Source organism: Crinia signifera, chromosome 3, assembly GCF_055691185.1.
Source record: "Crinia signifera chromosome 3, ASM5569118v1, whole genome shotgun sequence".
NCBI classification, from domain to species: Eukaryota; Metazoa; Chordata; class Amphibia; order Anura; family Myobatrachidae; genus Crinia; species Crinia signifera.
In genome coordinates this window covers 312,958,380-312,986,320 of record NC_139219.1, presented here as the reverse complement: position 1 = coordinate 312,986,320, position 27,941 = coordinate 312,958,380, and the positions used below count along the sequence as shown (strand labels likewise).

Sequence of the window (27,941 nt, the reverse complement as noted above, 5' to 3'; positions counted from 1 at the left end):
TGCGGGGGCCAGGGCAAGCTGAAGAGAGGAGGGATCAGCACAGGATAGTTCTGGACGGCGTTACTGCTGACTGCAGTACTTCCAGGAGCCACTAGATGCCCCCATCAGAACCCACTGTGCAGCTCTGCAGTGCATTAATCTCCGGAGGATCATTAGAGAGAGACAGCAGTCGAACTACTGACTTAGGCCCTTATTCTGGTTGGTGCGGTCAGAGCCGCACACGGGGCTCCGACCGCACAAACCAAGGGCCGCCCACCGGACGGATCGCCACGGCCGTCCATACACGGACGGCTGGCGATCCGCACAAAAATGGTGGAGGCTACGCCTCCACCATGGTGGGAGCTGCCCCCTGCCTTCGATGGTCGACGACCATCGAAGGCAGGCCCGCACGCCGCGGCAGCTCCCGCAAGCTCAGACCACACGGACAATCGTCCGTGTGGGAGCTTGTAAGGGGGCTGAAAGCTGACATCCGGCGACGTCAGCTTTCCGCCCCCATGTCATGGTAATGAGGGCGTCATGCCCTCATTACCATGCATACGCCCCGCGTTTTCATGGGAACGCCCATGAAACGCGGGGCGTACACATAGGGAAATGAGGGGCTGAAGCCCCTCACGCCCCTATACGCCCCCTTTGCGGCGGACGAAATCCGTCTGCGGCGAAGGGGGCTGCACATGCGCAGAATGACCTCTGCGCATGTGCAGACAAAAAACATCGGCGGTACGGCCGCACGCGGGCCGTACCGTGCCGATCAAAATAAGGGCCTAAGTTATCTATCTATCTATCTATCTATCTATCTATCTGTCTGTCTGTCTGTCTGTCTGTCTATCTATCTATCTGTATATCATCTATCTGTATATCATCTATCTATCTATCATCTATCTATCATCTATCTATCTTCCTACTATTTATCTATCTACCAACTATCTAAATATGAGGGTGGATTTAAATGATGTGTGTGTACCAGGCTTGCCTACCCTCCCTGGAAAGGCCAGGAATGGCACCCCGGGAAAGTGGGCATGTCTCCCGCATTCTGGTATTAGCCCCCGCTCCCCCCATGCCCGCTGGTTTAATTACCTGAAACCAAGTGTCCGCGGAGAGGGGGCGGGGCTAAAATGACGATTGCGGCATTTCGCATTATTTAAGCCCCGCCCCCTCCGCGGCCCGCAAATCATGACGTTTTCCAGCATGGGGGCGGGGCCAAGTGATGTCAGCCTTGCTCTTGCCCCCCCTGACGTGTTGCCTCTCCGGGCTTCTCCCGGAGAGGTGAAATTGAAAGTAGGCAAGTATGGTGTGTACCAGTTAAAACCAGCAAAGACCAGTTAAAACAGCTGCTAGGGGACTGCTGTCCATCCTCTCTATGGATATGTTCTTATGATGAGGATTTTGGATATGCTCTATCGGTATGAATAAAACAACTATATTTATATATATGTTTAATTACATATAGCCAGCACTCCGCACTCATCCTCCATAAGTTTCATGCCAGGGCACGCATGCAAAATATGCATATAGGAAATCCAAATTGCAGCACTTACAGACTTGCCATTGCCTTAATAAAATATAGCAAAGGTTTTTTTTTCTATTTTACATTGTGTACAGTTTATTTATTTATTTATTAACAGTTTCTTATATAGTGCAGCATATTCCATTGTGCTTTACAAAGGAGACAGTGATACAACAAACTGGGTATTTACAGTCAAAAGGTAGGAGGGCCCTGCTCGCAAGCTTACAATCTATAGAGTACAGTTAAGGAGCATACAGCCGCGGCAACCCGGCTTTTGGCCGAGCGATGTGCTTAAGCACAACCGCTCAGCACACATCTTCTGTATGACATCATTTGAATTTGGGGATACTTTCATGTTACCACACATCACCAGTTTTTTGCAGTACACTGTCCCTTTATTAAATGTAAGAGGTAGGGTGCAAATCTATAGTTTGCAGGGAGGCGCCGATCACTCTTGCACTGGCCCTGCCCCCATCGATGGCAAAAGTATGCGACATCGGCCATAAACCATCAATGATTTTGAACCATCGATGAACGACGGCCGTCCCTACTATTTTCACCAACCGGCTGAAACCTTGATCTAATTAAATTCATGTTTAATAAATAACCTGCCGTATTCCCCCATCTCCCAAACCGTTCCATCATTGAATTACAGTTATATAGAAACCATGTGTGTTTATTTTATATAAATAACTTCTGTCCTGTGGGTTTTTGCATATTTTGTGTAAAACAAAAAAATATATATCTCAGCTAACAGTAATAAATGTCCAACTCTCAGGGGCAAATTTATTAAGCTCGGTGAAGTGATAAAGTGTCTGGTTTTTATCACCGGCCAATCAGCTCCTAAGTTACAGGCTAGGTTTGAAAATTGACAGGAAGGAGCTGATTGGCCGGTGATAAAAACCAGACACTTTATCACTTCACTGAGCTTAATAAATCTACCCCTTAAAGTTTGTTCATGTATGATCTTTGCATACATTACATCATCCACATACCTCCCAACTGTCCTGCTTTCTGCTGGAACATCCTGGTTTTTGGGGACGTTCCTTTGTCCCGCACGGGGCTGGCAGTGTCCCGCAGTGGGGGGGGGGGGGGTGTGTGGTTGTGCAGTTGGGAGTGCCCCGTCACCCAGTGAGCGGCGGTGAATAGACGCTGTGCGCATGCATCTATTCCAGCAGCCAGAGGGGCTGGGGTTATGGCTCACAGATCCTCTGGCCATGCCCCCACAGCGTCAAAACGGGTGCGTGGCCTCATGGAATGATGCAATTTGTAGGCCAGGCCACGCCCCCAAATTTCGGGAGCACAGACGTTCCACCGCAGGAGATACTAAATATTAGTACCTGCAATGTGCTACGTTCCAAATTAATTAAACAGAATTATTCAGAAATGTCATTTCAGAATGTCCTTCCATAACTAATACTGACTGGATGTTTGCATTTAATGACATTTCTCTATTTGTTTACAATAAATAAATATAATACAATGTATCCTTTAAGGTGCCCATACATGTTGCGATAAGCTGCCTGCAATGCGACGCGTTATCTGGCGGATTGCATCGCATTGCACGCCTGCGTTTTGAATGCGATTTTCGTGCGATGCGATCTGTGGGAAGTACAAAAAGTATGTGCAACACATACTCTGCGATGCAATGCCCGCGGGAGCGTGCATCGCATCGCGCACTGCTTATCGCAATGTGTATGGGCACCTTTAGTGCATTTGGTATAACTAAAGGTGTGTACACACGGAGCAATATGATTGCTGGCAATCATATTGCTCAGTGGAAAGCCAGGGCTGGTGTGGGCGCCACTCACCTGCAGCGGTGGGAGGTGCGGCCGCTGCCAACAGGCTTCTCCACCTCTGAGGTGAGTTCAGTTATAAAGGGGAGAGGTGTGGAAACTGTGCACAGTCCAGAGAACATTTGTTACTGCAAAAAAGAAACCTTGATGTGAACATAGGGCACTGCCGAAAGGTCAGTAAGTGCTCTAGTGCAGGATCAGTTGCCGTGCCTTGCGTCTTTAAAGTGAGGGATTGTGGATCCAGCTGATTAGTAATCCGTGGCATATAAAATGAACTCGTACACATAGGGCCCAGACTAGAGGCCAGTACACCTGTGGAAGCCTCGATTATTTATTTGTTGTTGTGAAGCATTAGAGAAGCGTATGCAGACCAGCGTGTGCACTAAAGAAACCTCTATGTGCCTATAGGGCACCATCACCAGGTGTGGTGATATTGGATGCCGGATGAATGATTGAATACCTACACTGAGAAAGAGTTAAGGTTAAAGGAATCAACAAGCATACACATCCCCTCGCATGCTAGTGAGGGGTTCCGCGCGGCGGGGGAGCCTGGAATTCATCGGGGCGGCGGTTACATGTTCGCTAGGCTGCTAGTATATGCAGCTTAGGTCTGAATCAGGCTCAAAGTACAAACCAACAATTTCCTGTCATTCTACAGACTGAAGAATGGAAGCTGGGAGGTGATGTGTTGTAGTTTATCTCTCTCTCCAAGCTTTAGTAAATACCTTCCTAATTTGGTCTATGAGTAATATGACTGCTCTATGGGGGTTATTCTGGTTGATTTTCAAGGCTACCTGGCCGCCACCCATTCACAGCGTGTGCTCGCATGCACTGGCTGCAAATGTATGTTTTATATAAACGTCCATTTGCCGCCTGCGGGGAAACAGCCGCATCATTCGATAGTCGCTGACCATCCAATGGTGTGGAACATGCACGCATATCGGAGGTTGCTCAGTTCTGATGGAACAGTACAGCCCACGTCACCGGGTGATTACCATGGGAACGCCAAGCTGCCACCCACCAGCCGCAAGGTTGGGTGCATGCACCCAGCGAGCAATCTGTTCGGCGTGACCGCAAGCACCCACCCCATGCCCATGCGTATTGAGAAAACGTCAGCTATGTGCCAACGAACGGGCCACTGTGGATGGACCTGAATAACGTCCTATGTGTGAACAGACGATGCACAGAACACAGGAAGGAGGACCGGTCACCATGTCTATGGTATTTATTAGGGTTGGGATCATTTGGTCTACAGCATGTTGGTCGACAAGCATTAGGTCGACACCATTAGGTCGACATGGTTCTAGGCCGACATGGTTCTAGCTTTATAGAAAAAGGTTTTTTAACACTGCGCTCTGCCTATGTGGTGTTTTAAGCTAAATTCAGGTGCTGCTTATCCCTAAGGGTATCCCTGTCCCTTATAGTTTGTAGTAGAAAAGATTGGAAAATGGGAAAGCGCTATCCTGTTGGTGTTTGAAAAAGAGCTGGGTGTTATGCAGAGAAGAATACAGTCAGGTAAATGAAGAGTGAATAAAATAAAATATTTATTGGTTAATTAATTAATGCTGTAATGAATTAGGATATTATGTGTGAGCCAGACTCAGTATATCCGACAGGGGGGGGGGGCGGGGGGGTTTTTTGCTGCAGAGGATACTGGTCGACAGTACTGGGCAGTGTTGCAGTCTTGTTACCCTAGGGGTAATGGGTACCCTTGGTGGGTGTACGTGGTGTTTCTATACACCTATTAGGGGTCCCCAATTGTTGGGAATCTTCCTATTTTATTTTATTCACTCTTCATTTACCTGACTGTATTCTTCTCTGCATAACACCCAGCTCTTTTTCAAACACCAACAGGATAGCGCTTTCCCATTTTCCAATCTTTTCTACGACATGGTTCTAGGTCTACATGGGTCAAGGTCGACATGGTTCTAGGTCGACGTGGCTTTAGGTCGACAGGTCATTAGGTCGACACAAGCATTATGTTGACATGGTCTAGGTCAACAGTCAAAATGTCGACATGGGGTTTTTCACTGTTTTTTTACCCAAATGTTGACACAGTTAACATGGACACAGTTTCAAGTGCACTGCATCCCCTCGCCATGCTTCGGGCACACTATTTTATTCTCCCACCACGCCCTAGTGGATGGTAGGGCAGGAAATACCGCCTGTCGGCACGTCGGCTTAAAAAACATGGAAAAACCCCATGCCGACCTTTTGACTGTCTACCTAGCCCATGTTGACCTTACGCTTGTATCGACCTAAAGCCATGTCGACCTTGACCCATGTCGACCTATCTCCACGTCGACCTAATGGTGTCGACCCAATGCTTGTCGACCATGATGCCGTATCCAGAGTTGAACTGGCCCGCAGGGGCACAGGGGAAATCCCCGGTGGGCCCCACTGCCTGGGGGCCCTTCATGTCATCTAGGGATCAGGTTACAGCCAGTGCAGTTGAATTACCTCATAGTACACATGACTATTGGGTATTCTCTACAGTGCAATGCAGTTATTAATCTGGTAAATCATCATGCATGGACTAGCAAACCTCTGTGGCAGCTGGCCACACCCCTAAACATGGGCCTCTACCACTACATTCCCCGGTGGGCCCTTTCTGGCCCAGTGCGACACTGGCCGTATCCCATTTATTAAGTGCTTTTCTCAAGTCTTATTCCATATAGAAAACGATGTGAGGTAATTCCCAGTCAGGCTTTGTGAATGAGCCCTCAGCCAGTGATTACAGATACACAGGGTAATGTTATAGTATATAAAACGATGGTGATATCCTAGACCCGCATGGTAAACACAACCCTGAAATAAATACATAGTAATAATTACTGGATACAAAGTGATTTCATTATCTTCATTTTTTCTTCCACTTAGAGAACAAAAGGATGTAAGAGGCTGGTGGCCTGAGGGGCGATGATGCCGGGCTCCCAGACAGGCCAGATGTGTTCTGGACACACTGAGAGACCTGGCTTTTGGATGGCCACCAGGATCTCAGGAAGCAAGGCCATGCCTCATTTACTTCTGGGAATTCCATGATGTTGCCTTGATGACTGACTCTTACTGGCAGCAGCATGCTGAGTGCATCCAGGCTGCCCACAGCGTGTCACAGGCCAGGGGGAGCGGTGGTGTTATGTCAGCTTATCATACGGGATGTGCAAGTGTCCAAAATCTGTACAGCTGTTCATTAGGGTCTAGTGGTCAAGTGTCCATGATCAGTGCCTACATGAGCACCTGTGTGCCTGAAGGCTCATGCTAAACACACAGAAACCTGACACATAGGTGGGTCTCTTACATCTATGAATAGGCATACATGGGCCCCTGGGTCTAGAGTGGCCCACACCTTACACATTGCACCCATATAGTATACTCCGGTTGAGCAGTGTTCACTCTGCACTGGAGACACAAATCACTTTGAAAATGGCCGCAGTGGCCACTTCTGAGTGATGTACATCGCATGTACATTGGAGATGTCCCCAGGAACTGAATGCGAGTGCCATGTTCTCGGAGACCAGCACATGTGCAGTAGACAGCGGAGGCTGAACCCCGGTCCCCTCCTTTCTCTAAATGTCCCTGCATCTATGGCTTCATCTAGCTTGGAAAGATAATGCCACAGAGGTGGGTGGCAAAGGTGTATGAATGCCTCAGGGGCCCGAACCCTGGAAGAGAGAAAGTTCTTTCATGTTAGTTTAGGTCAGCGCATTAATTAGTCTAGTTACTAAGTCTGTGAGAGCGATAAAGTAGAGAGACATAAACTACTAACTAACCGGCTCCTAACTGTTATGTTACAAGTAGTGTTTAAAAAATGACAGTTATGAGCTGGTTGGTTGGTAGATTATCTCTCTCCACTTAATACATGGAGACACTCTACTAGAAAATGTACCAAACCAGTGATGTAGAAGTTAGTAAAGGACTTAGACCCAGAACATTTATTTTGCTATCACATCCAACTCCAAAGAGAAAAAGGTCCTCAAAGCCTCTTTAGTAACAAAAGCCACGGTAGCCATATATGATGCCCAGTAGCCAGGGATGTGACACTGTAGCCATCTCTCAACCACCATATGATGAGTGTATGGACAACTGCACAGTATATAGGTATTAATCCTCCAGACAATGGCTACCTGTAAAACTGAATATATTTCAAGATTGGCTTACTGGCTTTCAAAGCCCTACACAACCAGAGCCCAATGTATCTGGGGCAGCGTCTGGTTCCATACTGCTCCTCTCACTTACTGTGATCTGTAGATGAAGAACTAGTTGGCATTATGGAAGTCGCTGTTCCGCACAGTTTGATAACACTCCGTTGTAGAATGCTTCACATGGCACCCAATCATTTCTCTAATGTCCCTTGTTATGCTCATTTTGGCATCAGTCCTGGTATCAGCCCCGCACTGGCCATCCTAGGAATGGCACCCTTGTGGTCTTTCTGTAGATTGAAATCAGCCCAGGATGCCTCCTGCTAAAAAGAAAGGGGGTATCTGAGATTGTATCCGTTTGATGGATCCACGGTGTCTAGATCGGCCATGTTATGGTGGACCACGCTAAGTCAAACACGTCTAGTTAGACGCCTAAAGATAGTCGATGCTTCTAGATTGACAGTAACGAAAGATAGACACCAACGTTAGAGCGACGGGAGCATGATGGACAGACACAAGGTCAACATGAGTCTTTCCTGTCTTTTTGCTTTAGACCGACTTGGTTCATACTTTACCATCCAAATGGGCATAGTCAGATTATTATAGTGTGCCAAGTGTAGCGAGGCACCGTACCCAAAGCATTGCGAGCCATGCGAGGTGGCACTGTACACTTATTTGGTGTCCTTGTTGACCAATGTTGACAACTACCAAGAAACTCACTATACCATAACCTCTGAGATGTAGTTAATATCTGGCACTCGAGATCTCAATTGCGGCATTCGGACAGTGGGTATGGGTCATTGGTCGACACATGAAATAGGTCGACTTGGCTAAGGTCGACATGGCTGGAAGGTCAACACTAGCATTAGGTCGGCCATGGCTAGGTCGACAGTCAAAAAGATCGACATGGGTTTTTCACTTGTTTTTGTCCCGAATGTCAACATATTCTACATGGACACCGTCAACGTGTACCGCATCTAATCACATGGCTCTCTGGCTTTTCGGGCACGGTGCCTTGCTACATTCGGCACACTATTATATTCTCCCTACACACCCTAGTGGATGGTATGGCATGAAATACCGCCTGTAGCACATGTCGGCTCAGAAAAAGTGAAAAAACATTTTGATTGTCAATCTAGCCATTGCATGAATTGCACTATGAATTGTTGCCGCATCCACCGCACTCGCCCGACTTGACTTTTTTCTGTTCCCTAACCTGAAAACATGGATTGCGAGGGAAAAAAAAAACAATTCATAGCGCAATTCATACAATTTGGCCCCAAAATTCAGGATGAGGGTGCTGGTGCATTGTCGTGGTGGAAAAAAACTAACCGATGAATCAATCTGAAATTTGGTATGGCATTGTTTGAAAGATGGTAATACAGGATAGTAATACCAACTTTCCTCAGCAACGCCACCTGTCTTCAAACACAAATACTTATTTACTTATTGATTCACCCTCGTATATACAGTAGTGAAGTGGCGCCCATAGGTAGAATTATTTAGTAACAGTTTCTTATACAGCGCACACATATTCTGCAGCACTTTACAGAGAATAGTTGAACATTCCCATCAGTCCCTGCCCCAGTGGAGCTTACAATCTATATTCCCTATCACATGTACATGCACACACAGACATTCTAGGGTTAATTTGTTGGGAGCCAATTAACCTACCAGTATATTTTTGGATTGTGGGAGGAAACCGGAGTACCCGGAGGAAACTTACGCAAAAACGGGAGAACATACAAACTCTGCAAAGTTAGGGCCATGGTGGGAATCGATCCCATGACCTCAGAACTGTGAGGCGATAATGCTAACCACTACACCATCCGTACTTCTCTATACCCCTCAACTGGTGTCACAAGTATATAACACAAAAGTCCATATCAGAAGTTCTCTTTCTTTATTAAAAAGTATTTTTCAATAAAAATGTTCAATGACGATATTTGTTGTACATTTATGATAAAACGTGCTGCATCACACAACGCATTTCGTCCCCTAGGGACTTCTTCAGGGGTTTAGCTAAAACATTATGGCAATCTTGGCAGGGTAAATATGAAGTTACGGACCAAGGATTTTTTCTGGATAGCCAAGCCTTATGTTGGACTACACTCTGGCTAATGGTGGATTGGATCGATTAGCCTTTTGGATTCAATATTGGGTTCCTTTCAATTAGATAGTAGATATATAGAAAAAATTATTCTATAGCCGCAATAGGTGTAGATGTCTGGGGGGCTTGATTCTTCATGGGAGTTTTGGATGATTAGTAAGCAATTTTTTTTCCCTTAAGAAAGGTCCCACAAGAAAAAGGCATCGACGGGCGCCCAATTAGTCACCTCACAGCCAGGAGGAATGTTCTCTGGTCAGGTTCTGACTTTTTCTTGTGGGGCCTTTCTTAATGGAAAAAATTTGAATAACAATCATCCGAAACTCCCATGATGACCTAGACCCCTATAGATGTTCTACTTTCTCCCATACATACAGCAAGCAGTGATAATATGCATCTAGAACGAATCATCATTTGGTGAAATGAGAAACAAAAACGGGTTTATTTGTTTCTTCTGTCCTTCTGCCCCATTGTCCCCTCTCTTACAATTATGTTTTGTTCTCCTTTAATAAAATATATAAAACATATTGGTCATTGCAATCCATAAGGAAACATTGTTTGATAAACAGATTCACAATAAGGCACATCCTTGTGCGGCATTTCCAAACATACCTAGGTATATATTTATATATATATATATATTTAATTTTTTTTAAAGTCCACCTCTCTGAGGTTGTTATAATCTGACGCATCACTACCAGGTCACTGTATATAACTAGCCAAAGGGAGACGTTAGCTGCATGGATTCAACCCACAAGCAGAACCGGATTGGGAACATTTGGCATTCACCTATAGCAGCTTATAGGACAGGACATGACCAGCCACTGCAGTCACATCCGCATCATGACTGGTTCCTATAATCGGACCTGTTTTATGCCGGACCTCAGGCGCTGAGACATGAGCAAGGTCAGGATTCTGGAAGGTGAGATCCCAAAGGAATGAGGACCAATCAGAGGGGAGCACGTTAGATCTTCAATGGCGGCATTCCGTCCTATATATTTGCATAGCATACATAACATAATATACAAACAAGTTTGCTTTATATGAATCTTCATCTAGAATAGTCTACAAACTACATTGAGCAATAAATATATGATTTTAATGGAGGGGTTTATCTTTTTAACAGTATACCTTGGTATGTGGTGAACTAGAGGGCACCTGTATCCCCTTCAAACATGGCAGTGCATTGTCACAGACATCAAGGAAATTATTGGGCACTCCCACTACAGGAGCCTTTGGGGACAAGTGGCTAGTTCGATGCTCCAGGGCCAAGACCTAGGGAAAGTTTGGAGTGGCCCAGTTTTGGAATAGGACCGATGTGTACTTATATGGTCAGAGTATTCTTGACTTATAAAGCCATCTAAGCAGCCATGGTGCTAATCATTTATCAAACATGAAGAAGTAATTATATCAGGGGTTTAGAGGCTCCAAGAGTCCTCTGGACCCCGGCCGGATTATTTTCGTATATCTCCACCACACCTCGTCCTACAGTATTTCTGCTCATAATGCCATACCTTAACCATGGAAGTACAATAGGATTTCATCCCTGAGGAGTCAGTACTACATGCTGCCAAACAAAGGAAAATATTTCAAACACCTATTAAATATTACAGACTGTTTAATCACCACAATGATTTTAGGTCTGAAAGAAACCAAATGCCCAATTCATAAAATAGAGTTCTCCAGGATTGCATTGTATCATTGTCGGTGCTGGTTAACATGATCCCATGTGTCCTGTATGGTCTCAAAACATGGAGAGTCATCAAGGACCAGCCTCAAACATCATGATTAGCGTCTCAATGAAGACAGGCACAGATCACGTTCCTCAGAGGGTTCTCCCCCTGGGGGTTTAGGAATAACAGAACGTAGAGGCATTTCCAGCTTTCTGTTCTGCTGAGGATCTGAAGACTGAAGACTTGTTAGATGTGCACTCATAAATAACTAGTTCCTGTGCACTTCCCGTCCAAGTCCCTCAAGAACACAAGTTCTCATTGTTGATGCCAGTTTGTCCCGAGCACAAACATTGTCCTAATAATAACGATTGAGGCTCCTCGTTCCTGGGACGTCCGGTTGGCCATTCATCCAGATCTCACGAATTATGCGCTCCCGCTCTTCCAGCCTCTGCGCCCTCTCCAGTTCCTCAGCTGACGTAAAAACGTTCATGTTTAAAGTCCTCTCAAAGCGCCGGTGCCGCCTGGCAGAGAGGTCCGAGGTGGTGTCGGAGTCATCGCTGTCGCTGCTGTCACTGTCACTCTCCTGTTTCCTGGGGGTCTTTTTCACCGTGGACCTCTTACAGTCCGTCCGACAGGATATCCTCATTACTAGCGCCACCAGTGTCAGTATGAGGCCAATGCACACCCCCGATACGAAGTACAAAGCCGCTCTCTCTGGATTTTCTACAAAAATATAAAAAGAACACGTCAGAGATACATATTTATTATCATTTAATATAATTTATATAGCGCCCCCATATTCTGCAGCACTTTACAGAGAATAGTTGAATATTCACATCAATCCATGTTCCAGTGGAGCTTACAATCAATATTTCCTACCACATGTACACACACATTCTAGAGTTAATTTTGTAGTGAGCCAATTAACCTACCAGTATATTTTTGGATTGTGGGAGGAAACCGGAGTACCTGGAGTAAACTCATGCAAGCATAGGTAGACTATACAAACTCCACACAGTTAGGGCCGTGGTGGGAATCTAACCCATGACCTCAGCGAAGTGAGGCAGTGATGCTAACCATTACATCATCAGTGCTAACAAGAGCTGGGAAGTACTAGAGAGAGATATTCTCGAAACAGAACAGATCATTATCGAGCAAGTTATGAAATATTTAGGAAGATGACGGAGGCCTGCTTTTAAGTCAGAAGTCTAAGACCATGTTCCCTTTGATGACCCCTGTTCCCTTCGATGACTGAAAACTAGACTTGCCTCTTAAGCGGCTATAAAGGTTTTGTTTCCAGGTGAACTAATTTACCTTCATCACGGCGTAAAGCTGTGTGCTAAATAACCGCACTGTTCCTTAATGGTTCCCCTGCCTGTGAAACACAGCACAATACTACTGTATATGTCTAATATTTTCAAATAATCCATGCAAACTGGGTTTTTGGGAGGAGATTTCCTCATACATTAATTGATAATAAGTTCCCTTTGAGACAAATAAAGATTTTTGTAAAAAAAAAAAGAAGTGTGATTATAATTGCTGGTGTTCAATGACATTGGGGGAGACTTATCAAACCTTCAAAAGTAGACAGACGTGTTGCTAATAGCAACTAAGTAGCTTCTACCTATTACTTTTATAGTACATTCTATAATGATAACTGGAATATGAGCTACACAAACCATCACCCTTTGTATACGGGGCACAGTAGCCTACCGGGTTCCATAGAGGGAGGAAAGGGCGTATGGATTTGTTGTTAAGTTAAATTAGTTTTACCAATAATAAATCTTCTATTGGATGAACTGTATCACGTGAGCAAAGGATTTAACAACAACAGTATAATAAAATAGTAATAATAATAATAATAATAAAAAATAATAATAAATAAATAAATAAAAATCTTTGGGTTAGTCCAGGTGGTAAACTCCAGAAAGTGCGCTTAACGTGGACTTTCCAAAATAATTCCCTATTGCAAACATATCCCCACATCCCCCTTTACCCAATGCCTTTCCCCATGGATTTAGTCATCAAATTCCACAAAAACCCATTTGACCATTTTTCAATGATTTATGCCACCCCTATCCAACTTTACTCTGCACCTTGGACTCTGCAAAATGATTTCCTGTCCACCGCCGCCGGGAAAGACAATAAGCATGTGTTACTTAATATCTAGAACATTTGCAATGGATCATTAGGATATAAATTATCTCCTCCAAGCCCTACAAAAATACAAAAGCAACTAGTCTGGCCTTGTTATATGACAGATCTGATTGTGTCACTTGTATTCTATCAATTCCAAAGAATGAAACGTAATCTCTTAACAGCGTATACTGTATAATGTGGCTCGTTGCCCAGACCACCAATAACAAATTCCAGCGTGACCGAGGTTTGATTTATCATTTATGCTTTACGCTGCTCTCAACTCGCTCTCCGCCCTGTCCTGTACTGCTGCAGCCTGGGAAACATACTGTAAGCTGACTGCATAACAACTGGAGCAAAGGGGAACCGAATAAAGTGAATTTTAGTAGAGTACATTACCTTGATGAGTAATAAAATACAAAAGTAATAAGAAACCAATAGAGATTTGGAAAGGTTTGCTTGGTAAAATCATTCTTACCTGTACAACATTTTAATAACAGAAATGGTATTCTTATAACATGTTGCACACTGGTGACAAATGCATAAGGGGTAATCTGGAATCTGGTGACAAATGCATAAGGGGAAAAATGTACTAAATCTTCTAAAAGACTCTGGTTGTGGAGTATTGTGGTTGTGGCACTACAGCCTGATTGTCCAATGCTGCGGCAGATGGTTGCAATGTTGATCCGAGTCTGCGTTTTAAGATGCAGGAGATCAGAGTAGTGGAAAGTGGGCGTTTTTTTGGTACTTATGTAGTATCTGGGCTGCCGATTTCTAAATCGGGTCGGATCGGGAGATCGCATCGCATCGCATGCGACCATGCGATTCGATGCGATGCGATGCGATGCGATGACCCGATTTTTCCATAGGAATCAATGTTAAAATGGACTGAGTCCATTTTAACATGGAATTCAATGGGAAAAATGGGTCCTTTTCATACCCCTACTATCCAAGTGGGCATGGAGTTGGATATAAACCTGTGGCGAGCGTAGCGAGCCACCGAGCCCGAAGCGTGGCGAGCGAAGCGAGCCCCGCGAGGGGACGAATACCGTCCCCTCGCGGGGCTCGCTTCGCTCGCCACGCTTCGGGCTCGGTGGCTCGCTACGCTCGCCACAGGTTTATATCCAACTCCATGCCCACTTGGATAGTAGGGGTATGAAAAGGACCCATTTTTCCCATTGAATTCCATGTTAAAATGGACTCAGTCCATTTTAACATTGATTCCTATGGAAAAATCGGGTCATCGCATCCGATATCGCATCCGATATCGGATGCGATGCGATGCGATATCGCATCGCATCGCATCTGATTGTATGCCTTAACTTAAGGCATACAATCAAAAAATCGGCAGCCCAGATACTACATAAGTACCGTTTTTTTTTTTTTTTTTTAACAGAATACACCCCTTATAGCATTTCTATTTTTCAACACAGGCGCTGCATAAAAAGGGCCTGATTCAGACCCAACGGCAAGCCTCTGAAATCGATAGTCGTAGATGTTCAGAGATCTACGCATGTGCGCTCGTGGCAGAATGTTTCAGAGCTAGTCGTGGGAAGCAATTGCCATTGCAGGGACACGGGGCCAGATGCACTACGCTTCAAAAGTGACAAAATGGAGAGTGATAAACAACCAATCAGCTCCTGTCTGAAATTTTTCAAACACAGGGGTAGATTTATAAAGCTCGGTGAAGTGATAAAGTATCTGGTATTTATCACCGGCCAATCAGCTCCTACCTGTCATTTTTCAAAACAAACCTGTAACTTCACAGTTAGCAGGTGATTGGCCGGTGATAAAAAACAGACACTTTATCACTTCACCGAGTTTCATAAATCAGCCCCACAGTCTGTTTATTACTTCGAAGCTTAGTGGATCTGGCCCAGGATCCGGCAATTTGTGGGAGCCGCCAGGACTAAGCAGGCATGTCCGGACAGCTTGGAGGAATGGTCGCAGCTGCTTCATCCCAGAAAATAATTTGAGGGCACATTGCAGGAGACATCCGGTGGGGTCATTGCAGGGAGCATTTGGGGCGGCAGCGGGTGTGACTCTCCTGTTAAGAGTTTTAAACTGTGCTGCAGCCCCTCCTCTGCAGCTGCCACCGATTATTACCTAGTGTCTCAACGCATAAGAGATCATTATTTGTCTATACGCCTAATAAAATGTAATTGCCAGCTGCATGATGTCGGCGATTAAGGCACCTGATTTAAAGCAGCAATTTTCTAAAAGGCAAAAGCACCCCGTTCTGCGATTTCTTTTTTTTACACATTTCCTCTTTAAATCTAATGGCTAAATCTCCGACCTGTCCCAGCTGCAACTAACAGGTTATCACATGTACAAATCGGTGTCCTCCGGCGGTGTAATAGTATTACAGTATAGGACGCTGGGGATGATACATGCACCCACTATCTGAAGCGGTTAGCGTGGCTCACCCACACCAGGACAAATAGAGGCACCGCAGAGATGGTAAGAGTGTAAGCGGAGAGACACAACTACACAGAGAACAATGCATTGTTGCCTAAACACATTGCGATGTGCGGCTGTAATGCAGTAATCTCAGGCTTTTGTTCTCTGTAAAACGGAACAAGCCGGCTGCAGTTTTGTGGAACGCGTTCAAAGATTTATAAAGCGATGTAAGTAAACACAGATGTGTTTTTATGTAGTGTAAAAGTCAGCTGCAGAGAAATCCTGGAGGGCAAAATAAAATGAGTGTGTCTATTTTATTATCCTTCTAGGGAATACGCAGCCATACGCAGTATTAGAGGCGTCATGCTAACTCGGGGCACGATGCTGCCCTCTACAGCCCTTGCCGAGAGGTACTGTTGTGTGCACATCTATTCTGCAGCAAGGCTAAAAGGTGCACGGTACCCACATGTGCACACAGGGCCTGATTCATATGTAGATGGTACTGCACAGCGCTGCGCAATTCTGTGTCGTTCAAATTCTAATACAACAAGAGGAGTCTGTAGAAGATAGACAGAGGACACAGCCTCGGACCACTATCCTAATGGTTGTAGGTACCGGACAGCCTGTGTAATCCAGTATCTTTCTTATGATGGCCGCTGGATCCGGACACCTAGGTCTAGAAGGCCTGCACCCAATGACGCAGATGATGGACCAAAAGGTGCCCATAAACTTGTACGATTTGGGCCGATTTCACCCGATCCAGAAATCGTCCCAAATGGGAGGAGTTTGACATCCCATCCGACCCGATGCACGATCCTGGTGCATCGGGCTGGACCCTGACCCCTGATTGAATCTGCTGCAGGTACAATCTGTCGGATCGGACTTATCAGTGGCACATCATGGGTGAGAGGCACCGCTGACACAACTATGTGAAGGGGCAGGCGGCAGTGGGGTCCGAGCTCCGCCACCCAGCAAATGCTGCTAGGTGCTCCCAGACGCCACTCAGACCCCGCTGCTTGTCCTTAGGAACGGGGAACCCCCCCCCCCATTTATTTGCTCACTGGTTATTGGGTCAGTGGTGTAAATGGGCCAGAACTGGCCTCAGAGACCATGAAGTTTAGGTTTGTTGTGGACTAACAATGGGCCTGATTCAGATCTGTTAGCTGTAGGAAGGCTGCAATTTTTGCAGATGGACAAAACCATGCTGCACTGCAGGTGGGGCAGATGTAACATGTACAGAGAGAGTTACATTTGGGGGAGTTATTCTGTTTCTGTGCAGGGCAAATAATGGCTTTTTTTAATGCTGCCATTTAGATTTCAGTTTGATCATAACCCACCCAAATGCAACTCTCTCTGCACCTGTTACATCTGCCCCACCTGCAGAGCACATCGTTTTGTCCAGTTGCAAATATTGCAGCCTTGCTTATGGGTCTGAATGAGGCTCAATGTGCCAATAGAATCATCTGGGAAGAAGCTGTTACTCTGAGCTGTATACATCACATGTTCCGGCCCAACTGCACGATTTCAAAGGGTCGTGCGATGTTTAGGTACGATGCGTGGTTCCGCAGGTCGTGAGGTCAATCCTCAGATCATACGTGCTGCACCTAAGATCTGAAGGTGCTGCCAATGACCAGTATGCCAGGTGTGGCAGATCTTACGATATATCTTATATGAAATCACACACATAAGTCCTATCGTGTGTCTTGGAAGCTGCCGGAGAAATCAGGACGCAATCAGGATCGGATACTGGTTGTCCTGATGTACGGCCGGCTGCTAGAGATGAAATGTCCTTTATTAGACACAAGCATAGCTAAGATAGAAGCCCCAAATGTTAGCGAGTCTGTAGCGATCCTCAGGCGATATTAGTTACACGACTCAGATATCGATCTCATGTCCAGGCATCTACGCAACAGCTGCTGGTGTGTGACCGCGTCACAGTCTGCTTGTAACTGGTAACGCTGACACATGGAAATATAGCCGTTCACCAACTCCAGCTAGTGACTGGGGACTGGCCGCTGCTGGAGGAATGCACCAGTATTTATAGGAGGAGGACAGCTGTGCAGGACTGCTAATACCCGGCAGGTGCAGGCTAACATCAGCCGCGCCAAATGGACACGCGGGAATTATTCTATTATTGCTGCTACTTATTTTCAGAATCGCTATGATAATGACCACGGTATGGGGAACAGTTCTTTGTACAGACTTGCTATTTCTGGCCGGTCATTGACATTATAATACTATGAGCCAGATTTACATTTGAATGTTATGATGGCCCATTGGTATGTGATACGTCTGTATGGTTTTCCCTCCATATGAAGAATTCAAATGCCTGCCCCACAGCCTCCACTAGAGGGCGCTACACGGAGCAATAGTTGGGTGCGATTAGCCACAGGGGGAGACATCTCTTCTCACAGCCTCCCCAGTGCTGTTGAGAAGAAATGTGCAAAAAGTCAGTGGCGCACGCAGGGGGGTTTCTGAGTACCCAGAACCCCCCTTCCCCCGTTCCTGGCAGTCTGAGATTTTCACTTTTTCCGTGGACACACTGGAAAGAAATCCTAGGGAGCAGGAGAGCCGTGGGAACAGTGCCAGGGAGACGCGGTGCCAGGAGGCTGTCACCGGGGAGCCTCTGAGCTGGGAGCTGATGCGCAAGGAGGACGTCACCAGGGAGCCGCTGAGCTGGAAGCCGCTGCACCAGTTGGAGGCTGTCGCCGGGGAGCCACAGAGCTGGGAGATGCAGGTGAGATGGAGACCGGCCTCACCACCCTCTCCTCTTTCCCCTCTCTTCACCCCCCACCATCACCTCAACCCTCTGCCTCACCTCACCTTGCTGTCACCGACCCGGGCACCCTGATATGGGAAGGCCCCACGGGTACCTACTTTCATGCTGTACCCCCTAACCCTTCCATCTAGCAGCCCATCCCTACCCTAACCCCCTTATGACTAAACCTAACCCCCCCATCCCCGCACACTAGCTCACCCCACATACTATGACTGGGATGCTGGCTGATGCATCCTGATGTTTGATATTCCTGTGACAGCTTCCTAAATCACAGGGGGCACAGGTAGCAAATGACTTACTTGTGCACAGGGCAGTATATTTATTTATTTTCAGTTTCTTATATAGCGCAGCAGATTCCGTTGCGCTTTATGAACTGCGCTTCCAATTCCAGCTATACAATGATCCCCAACACCACAGAGTCTCTCCAAACACGCTCCTGGCTCTGATTCTGAATGATGATGTCACTATATCTGTGTCATCACATATTTCAGGCTTGCCTACCCTCCCGGAATTGCCGGAAGGCTCCTGAAAATCGGGTCCCCCACCGGCCCCCCGGGAAGGTGGGCAATCCTCCCGCTTTTTCCAGGCAGCCCCCACACCCCCCTTCAATGCTGCATAAAATAAGCAGTTTTCGTGGGTCCGTGGCGAGGGGCGGGGCAAAAATGAAGCGAATTGCATAATTTTGCGTCATTTTAGCCCCTTCCCCAATTTGCGTACCCACGAATTACATCGTTTGACTGTCATGGGGGCGGGGCTTGATGACATCTGCCCGTCCCGCCCCCCTGACATGCTGCTGTCGGGTCTCCTCTCCGGGCTTCTCCCGGAGAGGAGAAAATAAAAGTCTGCAAGTATGACATATTTGGAAACCCCCCATCCCCCCCCTCCCCCTGGGAAATCCTGCGTTTGCCTCTGAAAGTGAACCCAAATGGCATTTTTTAGGTTGCACCCAGAGTTTTAGTCAGATGTAGCCACTTTATGTGGCTGGACCAGGCACTTGTGGGCACAAACGGCACGATAACTAAAAACATCCGCAATCTAGATGGAAAATCGAGCGAACGTGGGTGCGTATAAACAGTTTAGTTCGTCCTATCAGTTCCTATACAAGCCATTCATGCTGCAGCATCTGTAGTGAGAGCAGATACTTTGCCGCTTATTAAAACCTGCTGGTTTGTGTATATCTCCAATGTTCGGAGATATGCGTATGTGCAGATCTCACAGTTACCGCCCCCAAACAGGCGCCAGGTTTCAATCACCTTGCCATCTGCCAGTGAAGGCTAGCCTACGCAGGCTGTCTTCGTACGGACAGCTCGCACATGCGCACAGTGTACCGCGCACATGCGGGGTCATACGACAACCGCTTGTGCTGAGCAGCAGAGCAAACAGATATGAATTGGGCCCTATTTATATGGCAAATCTGATGCTGTAAATGACGTATCTCCTGCTGTAAATGACATCAGAAGAATTGGCTGAGGGGTTCCGCAACCATATAAAAATAACATAAATTTCTTTTGTAATAATAAAATGTCATCTAAAAAATATTGGAAGAAAAAAGAATAATCTGTATGAATAATGGTGCGAGTCTGCAAGCAATTAAACGCAGGCTCTGTAGTAAATGAAACCATACTGATAAGAAGAATGAATACTAACCACCGTAATACAATTTCCTGTGTTTTTATCTTTTATTTACAAATCCCTGCATTGAAATGCACGGAGGACGTTGCGGCCAGCCTGACAGCGAATGCTCCGGTTCTGGTGTGTATAATACCCTATCTATAGAACAGCAGCCTGCGGGGCTAAATATTGCCAAATATGTAAAGGATGTTTGTTCTACTCGCAGTTATTTGGGGAGAAAGAAAAAGTCTTTGGAAGCGAGCTGCAGCCAGAAGACATTATTCACCGGCAAACACAGTTATTACAGAGACCCGAGTGAGGAAAGCAGCCCTCTCATCTATACAAAAAGAGGATTCTTACAATAACACAGGCGAGATTACAGCGCGTAATCGCACCGTGAAGAATGGGGCAAAGCGCATTAGCTGCTGTTCTGGATTCTGCTTTGTGTGGGGAAGAATACTCAGGGAGAGGAAACCGAGTCCCCAGGGCTCAGCGAAAGACAGAGAATAAGCACATAACAGCCCCAAGGGCACGGGGTACAATATCGGTCAGCATGAGGTGCGGGCATAACATTGTGTAGGATGTGCAGTGCATAGGCCCAAGTTCAGGGAGGACCACACCCTGTACCCATATAATTACACTTTCCTCTTCATTGTACCTGGTCGGCCGGCGATGCAGACAGAAATCACAGTGAAAATGGTGTGGCGGCCATTTTCTTGGAGATTTGCACATGCTCAGTAGAGAAGACTCATGGGAACATATGGCCCAATTCAAACCTGCTCACTGGCTTTTCGGAGCCCAGCGAGCAGGTAAAGGCCGTCCCAAGTCACATCGCATGAGAGAAATCCTGCCCCATGTACACAGCTGCAAATGCGTACGCAGCCGTGCACATGAGGGGAGAACCATTCGGAAGCACTCCCCATCGATGGTTTTTCCCCTCTGTTCGCAGCACCGAGTAAAGGTGTCCATACACTAGTAAGATTTATCTGCAGATCTGGCTGGTTGGAACAAAAACATGGTTATGGATGAGTGACAGTTTGTCAGTTTTCCAGCATTTCCAAGCAAATGGTCAACTGTCATTTGCTCTCATCCATAACCAGGTTTTTGTTCCAACCAGAAAGATCTGCAGATAAATCTGTGTGTGTATGGCCACCTTTAGTGCTGCGAAAGCCGTGGGAGAAGGAGGTTGCTGATGATGTCAGTGGCCCTCCCTCCTAACGGCCGGGAAACGCCTGCATTTTCAGGGGCACTCCTAGAAAACGCATGGTTACCGTCCCTAATGCCCGCAGGGTGTCAATTACTGTGGTTGTCTTTGTACAGACAACTCGCGCATGTTCACAGCTGTCAGCATACCATGCGCATATGCGGTCGTCCAATAATTGCAGCCCAGCACTTGGGTCTGAATTGGGCCCATAGTGCAAGGGCTATAATTCTGGAGACCTTTGCATGCTGGCACAAAGCTTGAGACTGCCGTGACCACCAGAGAGGATAGGGCACGCACGCAACCTGCAAAACTGTCCCAGGACTTAAATGCCATCAATAGTCCAGTCCCCGCCTGCTTAATTAAACATTATCCTGTCAAATCTCCCATACACACAGTGGTGGCGGCCATTTTGTGAGCTGAATCAGTATTTGCAGCCTAGAAATTCACTAGGAACCAATGATATCACTGAGGCAAGCAGTGGTGTGGAAAGGGTCATCGGCTAACCTCAATGGCTAGGCCAGCTGACCAAACCCGTGCAGGTCACCCCATCTCAGCTTCACCGGCGCCTGTCTCTGTATGGTACATACCTGTGATAAAAGAGTATGCTGCCAAGACATTGCTGATCAGCGCCATCTCCGTGCTGCCCTGCCCCACAGGTGCCATGGTCCGGTTGGAGACAGGATTTTCTACCTCGCCCATAGAGAGGTTATCATCCACTGGGTAGAAGGCCGCAGCCTGTCCGTTCTTCTTCTCTGCGTGATACATAAGGGGATAACCGTCAGCATACAGATCTAAGGGTAATGTACAACACAGTGAACTGTCTATCTGATCCTACAGGTTGAGAACCTTGCGGTAAACTGCATGTCACTAATTCCAATGATCCTGCGGCTAGTGTACGAATGACATATCCCCTCGCAGGCTGGTGAGGGGCTCGATCGGCATAGGGCTGGCATTTACCTGTTCACTAGGCTGCGAGCGAACATACGCAGCCTAGCAAACAGGTCTGAATCAGGCCCTTACTCTACCCCTACTGACAGGAAGCTGCCATAATGACCACTGTGACCAGGGATGGAAATGGGGAGGGGAAGAGGCATGTCTGTGCCTCTCGCATTATGTGTACCACTGCTCTGAGAGGCAGTAGCCAGAGGGTATGCTGATCCTTATAGTTCTATATTGGAGGATCCAGGGGTGCTTACTGGTCAACGTTGCCTAGTTTTGGTGTTTCTTCTTTGGAAAAAGACTAGAGGTGATGGTGGTGGCTTGTGGCGGGCTGGGGTCAGACTATTTCATGCCTGCCTGCTGTTCCTCCCACGGGTGGCAGTGTCCCGTGGTGGGGGGTGGTGGTAGCAGTTGGAAGTTCCCCTGTCACTTGCTACTATGCTTAGCTATTCACAGCAAACAGAGGGACAGGGGGGCCAGCAGAATACACAGCGCTGGGGATGCCCCCATAGTGATCTTAAACCAGAACAAGACAACATGAGTGAGTCATTGCCACAAACCCACATCCCCTTTAGATAAGGCCACAGCTTTTCCACGTGCAGGAGTCCCGATTTCACATTTCTAACACTTGGCAGGTATGCTATTTGCATCTCACCCTCTAGCATCAAAAATGTAGAAAATTGTGGATATTTGAATAGGGGCGTGGTCAAAAATTATGTGATTCGCTTAGCATTACATCACTATGCCCCACCCCCGGCTCGCGGACTGCGGATTCCCAGAATTATTCTCCCCATTCTGCCTACTCTGTGAGGAAACGGGCAGAATGCAGGAGTAGTGCCCACTAATCCAGGAGTTAGGGAGACTACCCAAAAAATGATGAGTCTCCCGCAGGTTCTGGGAGAATAGGTAAGTAGGCATAAGGGGTAAGTAGGCTGTAGGTAGGTAAGTAGGCTATCTCTCATGTTTATGAATATGACCCAAATGGGGGCTATTATGTTGTTCTGTAAGACCACCTGAGCAGACACAGCGGGTGACTTATAACATATTTGCACACATATATATATATATATATATATATATATATATATACGTGAGTGTGCTCTGAATTTTATTATCTTGTAGGAGGCCTGTCTGCTGGGTTCGTGCTTTGGGTCTTATTTTCTGTACCCAAATAAAAGGAAGCCTGCTGCAATATGGGGGGGCAGCATGGACGGTGTAATGGTTAGCATTACCATCTCACAGTACTGAGGGGTCCGGCAGGAGGATTGCCCACCTATCCGGGGGGCTGGTAGGGGGACCCAATTTTCATGAACCTCCCGGCCATTCCGGGAGGATAGGCAACCCTGATCCTAGTCAGTGACAAACTTAAACAGAAATATGCTCCCTCACCATATAACTGAGCCTAATGGTGACATATAAACACAATTTAATTAATTTAATATTTTTTTTCAACATTTCTCAGCTATGTAGTGAGGCACAGGATTCACTTCTGTTTGTACACATATGTTAAGATTGGATTAGTTGTGCCTAATACATTGACCATAAATAATTTGAATTGGTCCTGGACCACCAACTGTGTCCCCCCAGGCTGCCACAGCACACAGTTTGGGAACCCCTGTCTTAGGGTTAAAATGAAAAAAATTCTGGTACTCTAGGGCAAAACAATTCACCATGAGCAGAAACAGAATCTTAGAGAGCGTTTTTTTTTTTTCAAAACCAACTTTATTAGTTTGTCTATTAATATATTTACCCCGAGGTGGCTAAAGGTAAGGGTTTTGGGTTCACATGCATATAATGTCAGCACAAATCTGCTGGTTAATGTTGTGTGTAGCGGCAGTTTTCCTAATTACTATACGTTACCATACCTACATCCTGGTCCAACACAATCTCCCAACTTGATCAGCTAAACAAAGCAGCAGACCTGACATAAAAACTGTGAACAAGGTCTGCGGCCATTACACACAGTAAGCTCTGCTTTATGTCAGCGGCCAGTTAGGCAGAAGACAGACATATTAATCACCTCCGCTTCAACACACTTATTAAATAAAGGCAAAGCACCATTTCCGCTCCTGGCCCAGCACGTCAACCTGGAGACTGTTGGGACTGAAATTAGGCATTTTATGAAGTAATTAAGAGGCTGATCATACTCTAGTTTGTCCTAATTGAATTCCACATGATTTATAATAAGTTTTCCAAATAAAATCACATTTATCAGTGAGTAAAATGATATCTAAGGAAGTAGGCAAGAATGTGAGCACAGAGCAGCATGATACGTGCCGGACCTTTATCCACGTCTCAAGGACCCTATACAGGTGGAATTTGGCAAACCTACTACGGGGAAATTGGTGAAGTTGCTCGTAGCAACCAGATTCTAGATATTATAGAAAATGTACTAGATTGGTGATTCCCCAATTCGGTCCTTAAGGAACAGTAATAATCCAGGTTTTAAGTATAGCTTTTGCTCAGCACAGATATTGACTGAGGTACTGATTAAGGGTCTATGTACTAAACCTTGGCAAGAGTTAAAGTTGGCAGAGGTAATATACCAGCCAACCAGCTCCTTACTGTAATTTTTCAAACACAGCAAGTGACATGACAGTAAGGAGGTGAATGACTGGTACTTTATCTCTCTTACAGTGCTTAGTACATAGACCCCCTGTGACCAAGCATGGAAATCCTTGAAACCTGGAGCGTCAGATTTCCTTGAGGTCTGTGATTTGGGAACCAATGATCTAGCACTTTTTATATAATAACTAGAATCTGGTTGCTATGGGACAACCTCACCAGTTGTCCTCTTTAGAAATTTGGCTACAGCCCCACCTCTGGAGCCGCCACTGCCTCCGACATGTCCCAACCCCACCCAGAACCATTGGCTATGCCCACATTCTCATTAAGCCACACCCACTTTCCAATAAGCCGTTCCCATATGTGGCTATGATCACGTGGACAGCTGCACCAAACCTAGGATTACTGAGCAGCATCTGGCCATTCCCTACAACTTTGTGACACCCCTTAGACCAGGCATGTCCAAACTGTGGCCCTCCAGCATTCCCTAGAAGCAAAACTGTGGCAAGGCATGATGGAACTTGTAGTTTCACAACAGCTGGAGGGCCATAGCTTCGACATACCTGCCTTAGGCTGTGGTCCCGTAAGTCTAACGTCAACTCACACAATAGCACCATTATTGGTGTGTAAGTAAATTGGGGCAGATTTATTAAGCCTGGTTAAGTGATAAAGGGTGGGATGTATTAACGGGAAAATGCGGTAAGTCACCCGTTTTACCGCATTTCCCTATGTATTAAAACCCCGCCGCCCTGTCAACGCATTGTAGGGTATCGCCACCCTCTGGGTGGCGATACCCTATAGAAGCCTATGGGCTTCTTTCGCCGCCCACCGTCCGCGCCCCCCACCCCCCCCCTCCCACCCTCCTTTGATCTCCTCCTCCCCCAGGTGTCACAGCCGGGAGGACATCTGGCTTCAGGGGGAGGAGGAGACGCAGGGGGACGCTGGCAGCCGCCGTGAGGTGACGGAGACCCCCGCAGACCACATCACAGGTATCGCGGGGGTCTCCGTCACCGCAACCTGATGCTAGCCGCATATGTTAGTACATGTGCGGCAGCATCGCGGCGGCTGTTACGCGAAGGGCGGCGATGTATATTAACCCCTTCCCGACATTTGACGTACATTTACGTCATGGCCGGGATGTACTTCCCGACACATGGCATAAATGTACGTCATGACTTTAAACTGTCACTGCGTCTCGAGACGCAGTGACAGAGGGACGATGTCTGCTGTCCCTGACAGCAGACATGTCCCTGCATGCCCAGGGGGGGCTGCGATGCCGCCCCCCCCGTCGGCGATCGCTGTGATTGGCTGTTCAGTGTGAACAGCCATTCACAGCGTTTTCCTGTGTTACCAGCGAATCAGACGCTCGGTAACACAGGTGTCAATCACCGCCGGGCGTCAGGGGGCATGAGGGGGTCATCGGTGACGATGACACCTCACCCCACCCTCACCCCACCTGCCCCCAAGGCTGTGATTGGTCCGTGGGACCCACGGACCAATCACAGCCAAGGCGCGACATTTAAACTAACGGTGACTGCGCTGCAGACGCCATTCCGGTCTGGAATAGCGTGCAGAACGGTCACCGTGCCTGTCTGCCGTGATACCGACCTGATCCTTGCCTAATACTTACCTGATCCTTGCAAATACCTTACCTGATCACCTGATCACTGCAGAGGCGGAACTAGTGAGTTGTGGGCCCAGGTGCAAAAATATGCTTTGGGCCCCCCCCCCCCCCACACACACACACACACACACTCAAAATGGGTACAGTGTGCGCCAAAGATGGTCTGCAGTGTGTGTCTGTATGGTTAGGGTTATAGGCTACGGTGTGTGTGTCTGTATGGTTAGGGTTATAGGCTGCGGGGTGTGTGTGTATGGTTAGGATTATAGGCTGTGGTGTGTGTGTGTGTATGGTTAGGGTTATAGTCTGCGGTGTGGTTGCGTGTGTATGGTTAGGGTTATAGGCTGCGGTGTGTTTGTATGGTTAGGGTTATAGACTGCGGGGTGTGTGTGTATGGTTAGGGTTATAGGCTGCGGGGTGTGTCTGTATGGTTAGGGTTATAGGATGCAGGGTGTGTGTATGGTTAGGGTTATAGGCTGCGGGGTATGTGTATGGATAGGGTTATAGGCTGCGGGGTGTGTGTGTGTATGGTTAGGGTTATAGGCTGCGGGGTGTGTGTGTATGGTTAGGGTTATAGGCTGTGGTGTGTGTGTGTATATGGTTAGGGTTATAGACTGCGGGGTGTGTGTGTATGGTTAGGGTTATAGGCTGCAGGGTGTGTCTGTATGGTTAGGGTTATAGGCTGCAGTGTGTGTGTCTGTATGGTTAGGGTTATAGGCTGCGGGGTGTGTGTGTGTGTGGTTAGGGTTATAGGCTGCGGGGTGTGTGTGTATGGTTAGGGTTATAGGCTGCGGGGTGTGTGTGTGTATGGTTAGGGTTATAGGCTGCGGGGTGTGTGTGTGTGTATGGTTAGGGATATAGGTTGCGGGTGTGTGTGTGTGTGTGTGGGGTAATGGTTATAGATTGCGGGTGTGTGTATATGGTAAGGGTTATAGACTGCGGGGTGTGTGCCTGTGTGGTTCATATTATAGGCTGCACGGGGGTGTATAGTTAGGCTGCGGAGGGGAGTGTATGGTTAGGTTTAGGCTGTGGGGAGGGGGTTGGGTGGGGTTAGGCTGCAGGTGGGTGGTGAATGGTTGGGCTGTGGGGGGGGGGGGGTGTATAGATAGGGTTAGACTATGAAGGGATGTATAGATAGGGTTAGGCTACTGGGGAGTGTATAATTAATGTTAGGCTGCAGGGGAAGGGGTGTATGGTTAGAGTTAGGCTGGGATGGTTAGGGTTTGTGTCCCCATTATAGTTTTAGGCTTTTTTTGTGTTAATATTTTTTTTTTGTGCCCCCTCCCTTATATTTTAAAATGTCTTGCGCCTCCAGCCCCCGTTTTTTGTTATTTTATTTTAAGAAGTTTTATGTGCCCCTTCCCCTCCATAATGTGAGATGTTTCAGCCGCGGCCCCCAACTCCCCTTAAAGTAACTTACCTATGGCAGCGGCTTCCATTGTTGCTTTCCCTGTCGCTCCTCTTCGA

At 46.9% G+C, this 27,941-nt stretch overlaps 1 protein-coding gene across 6 annotated transcripts in view; it reads right to left on the bottom strand.

The window, feature by feature from the left end:
• Positions 1-9,319: 9,319 nt before the first annotated feature.
• The window catches only part of EVA1A (eva-1 homolog A, regulator of programmed cell death), a 313,736-nt gene continuing 295,114 nt past the window's right edge, over positions 9,320-27,941 (bottom strand). For all 6 annotated transcript variants that reach the window (XM_083178648.1, XM_083178647.1, XM_083178646.1 and 3 more), the window contains 2 exons: positions 21,937-22,101; positions 9,320-11,942 (listed from right to left, as the gene is read on the bottom strand). In XM_083178648.1, coding sequence (XP_083034774.1) covers positions 11,575-11,942; positions 21,937-22,101 — 533 coding nt within the window. In that variant the 3' untranslated portion in view covers positions 9,320-11,574. The remainder of the gene's footprint in view (positions 11,943-21,936; positions 22,102-27,941) is intronic.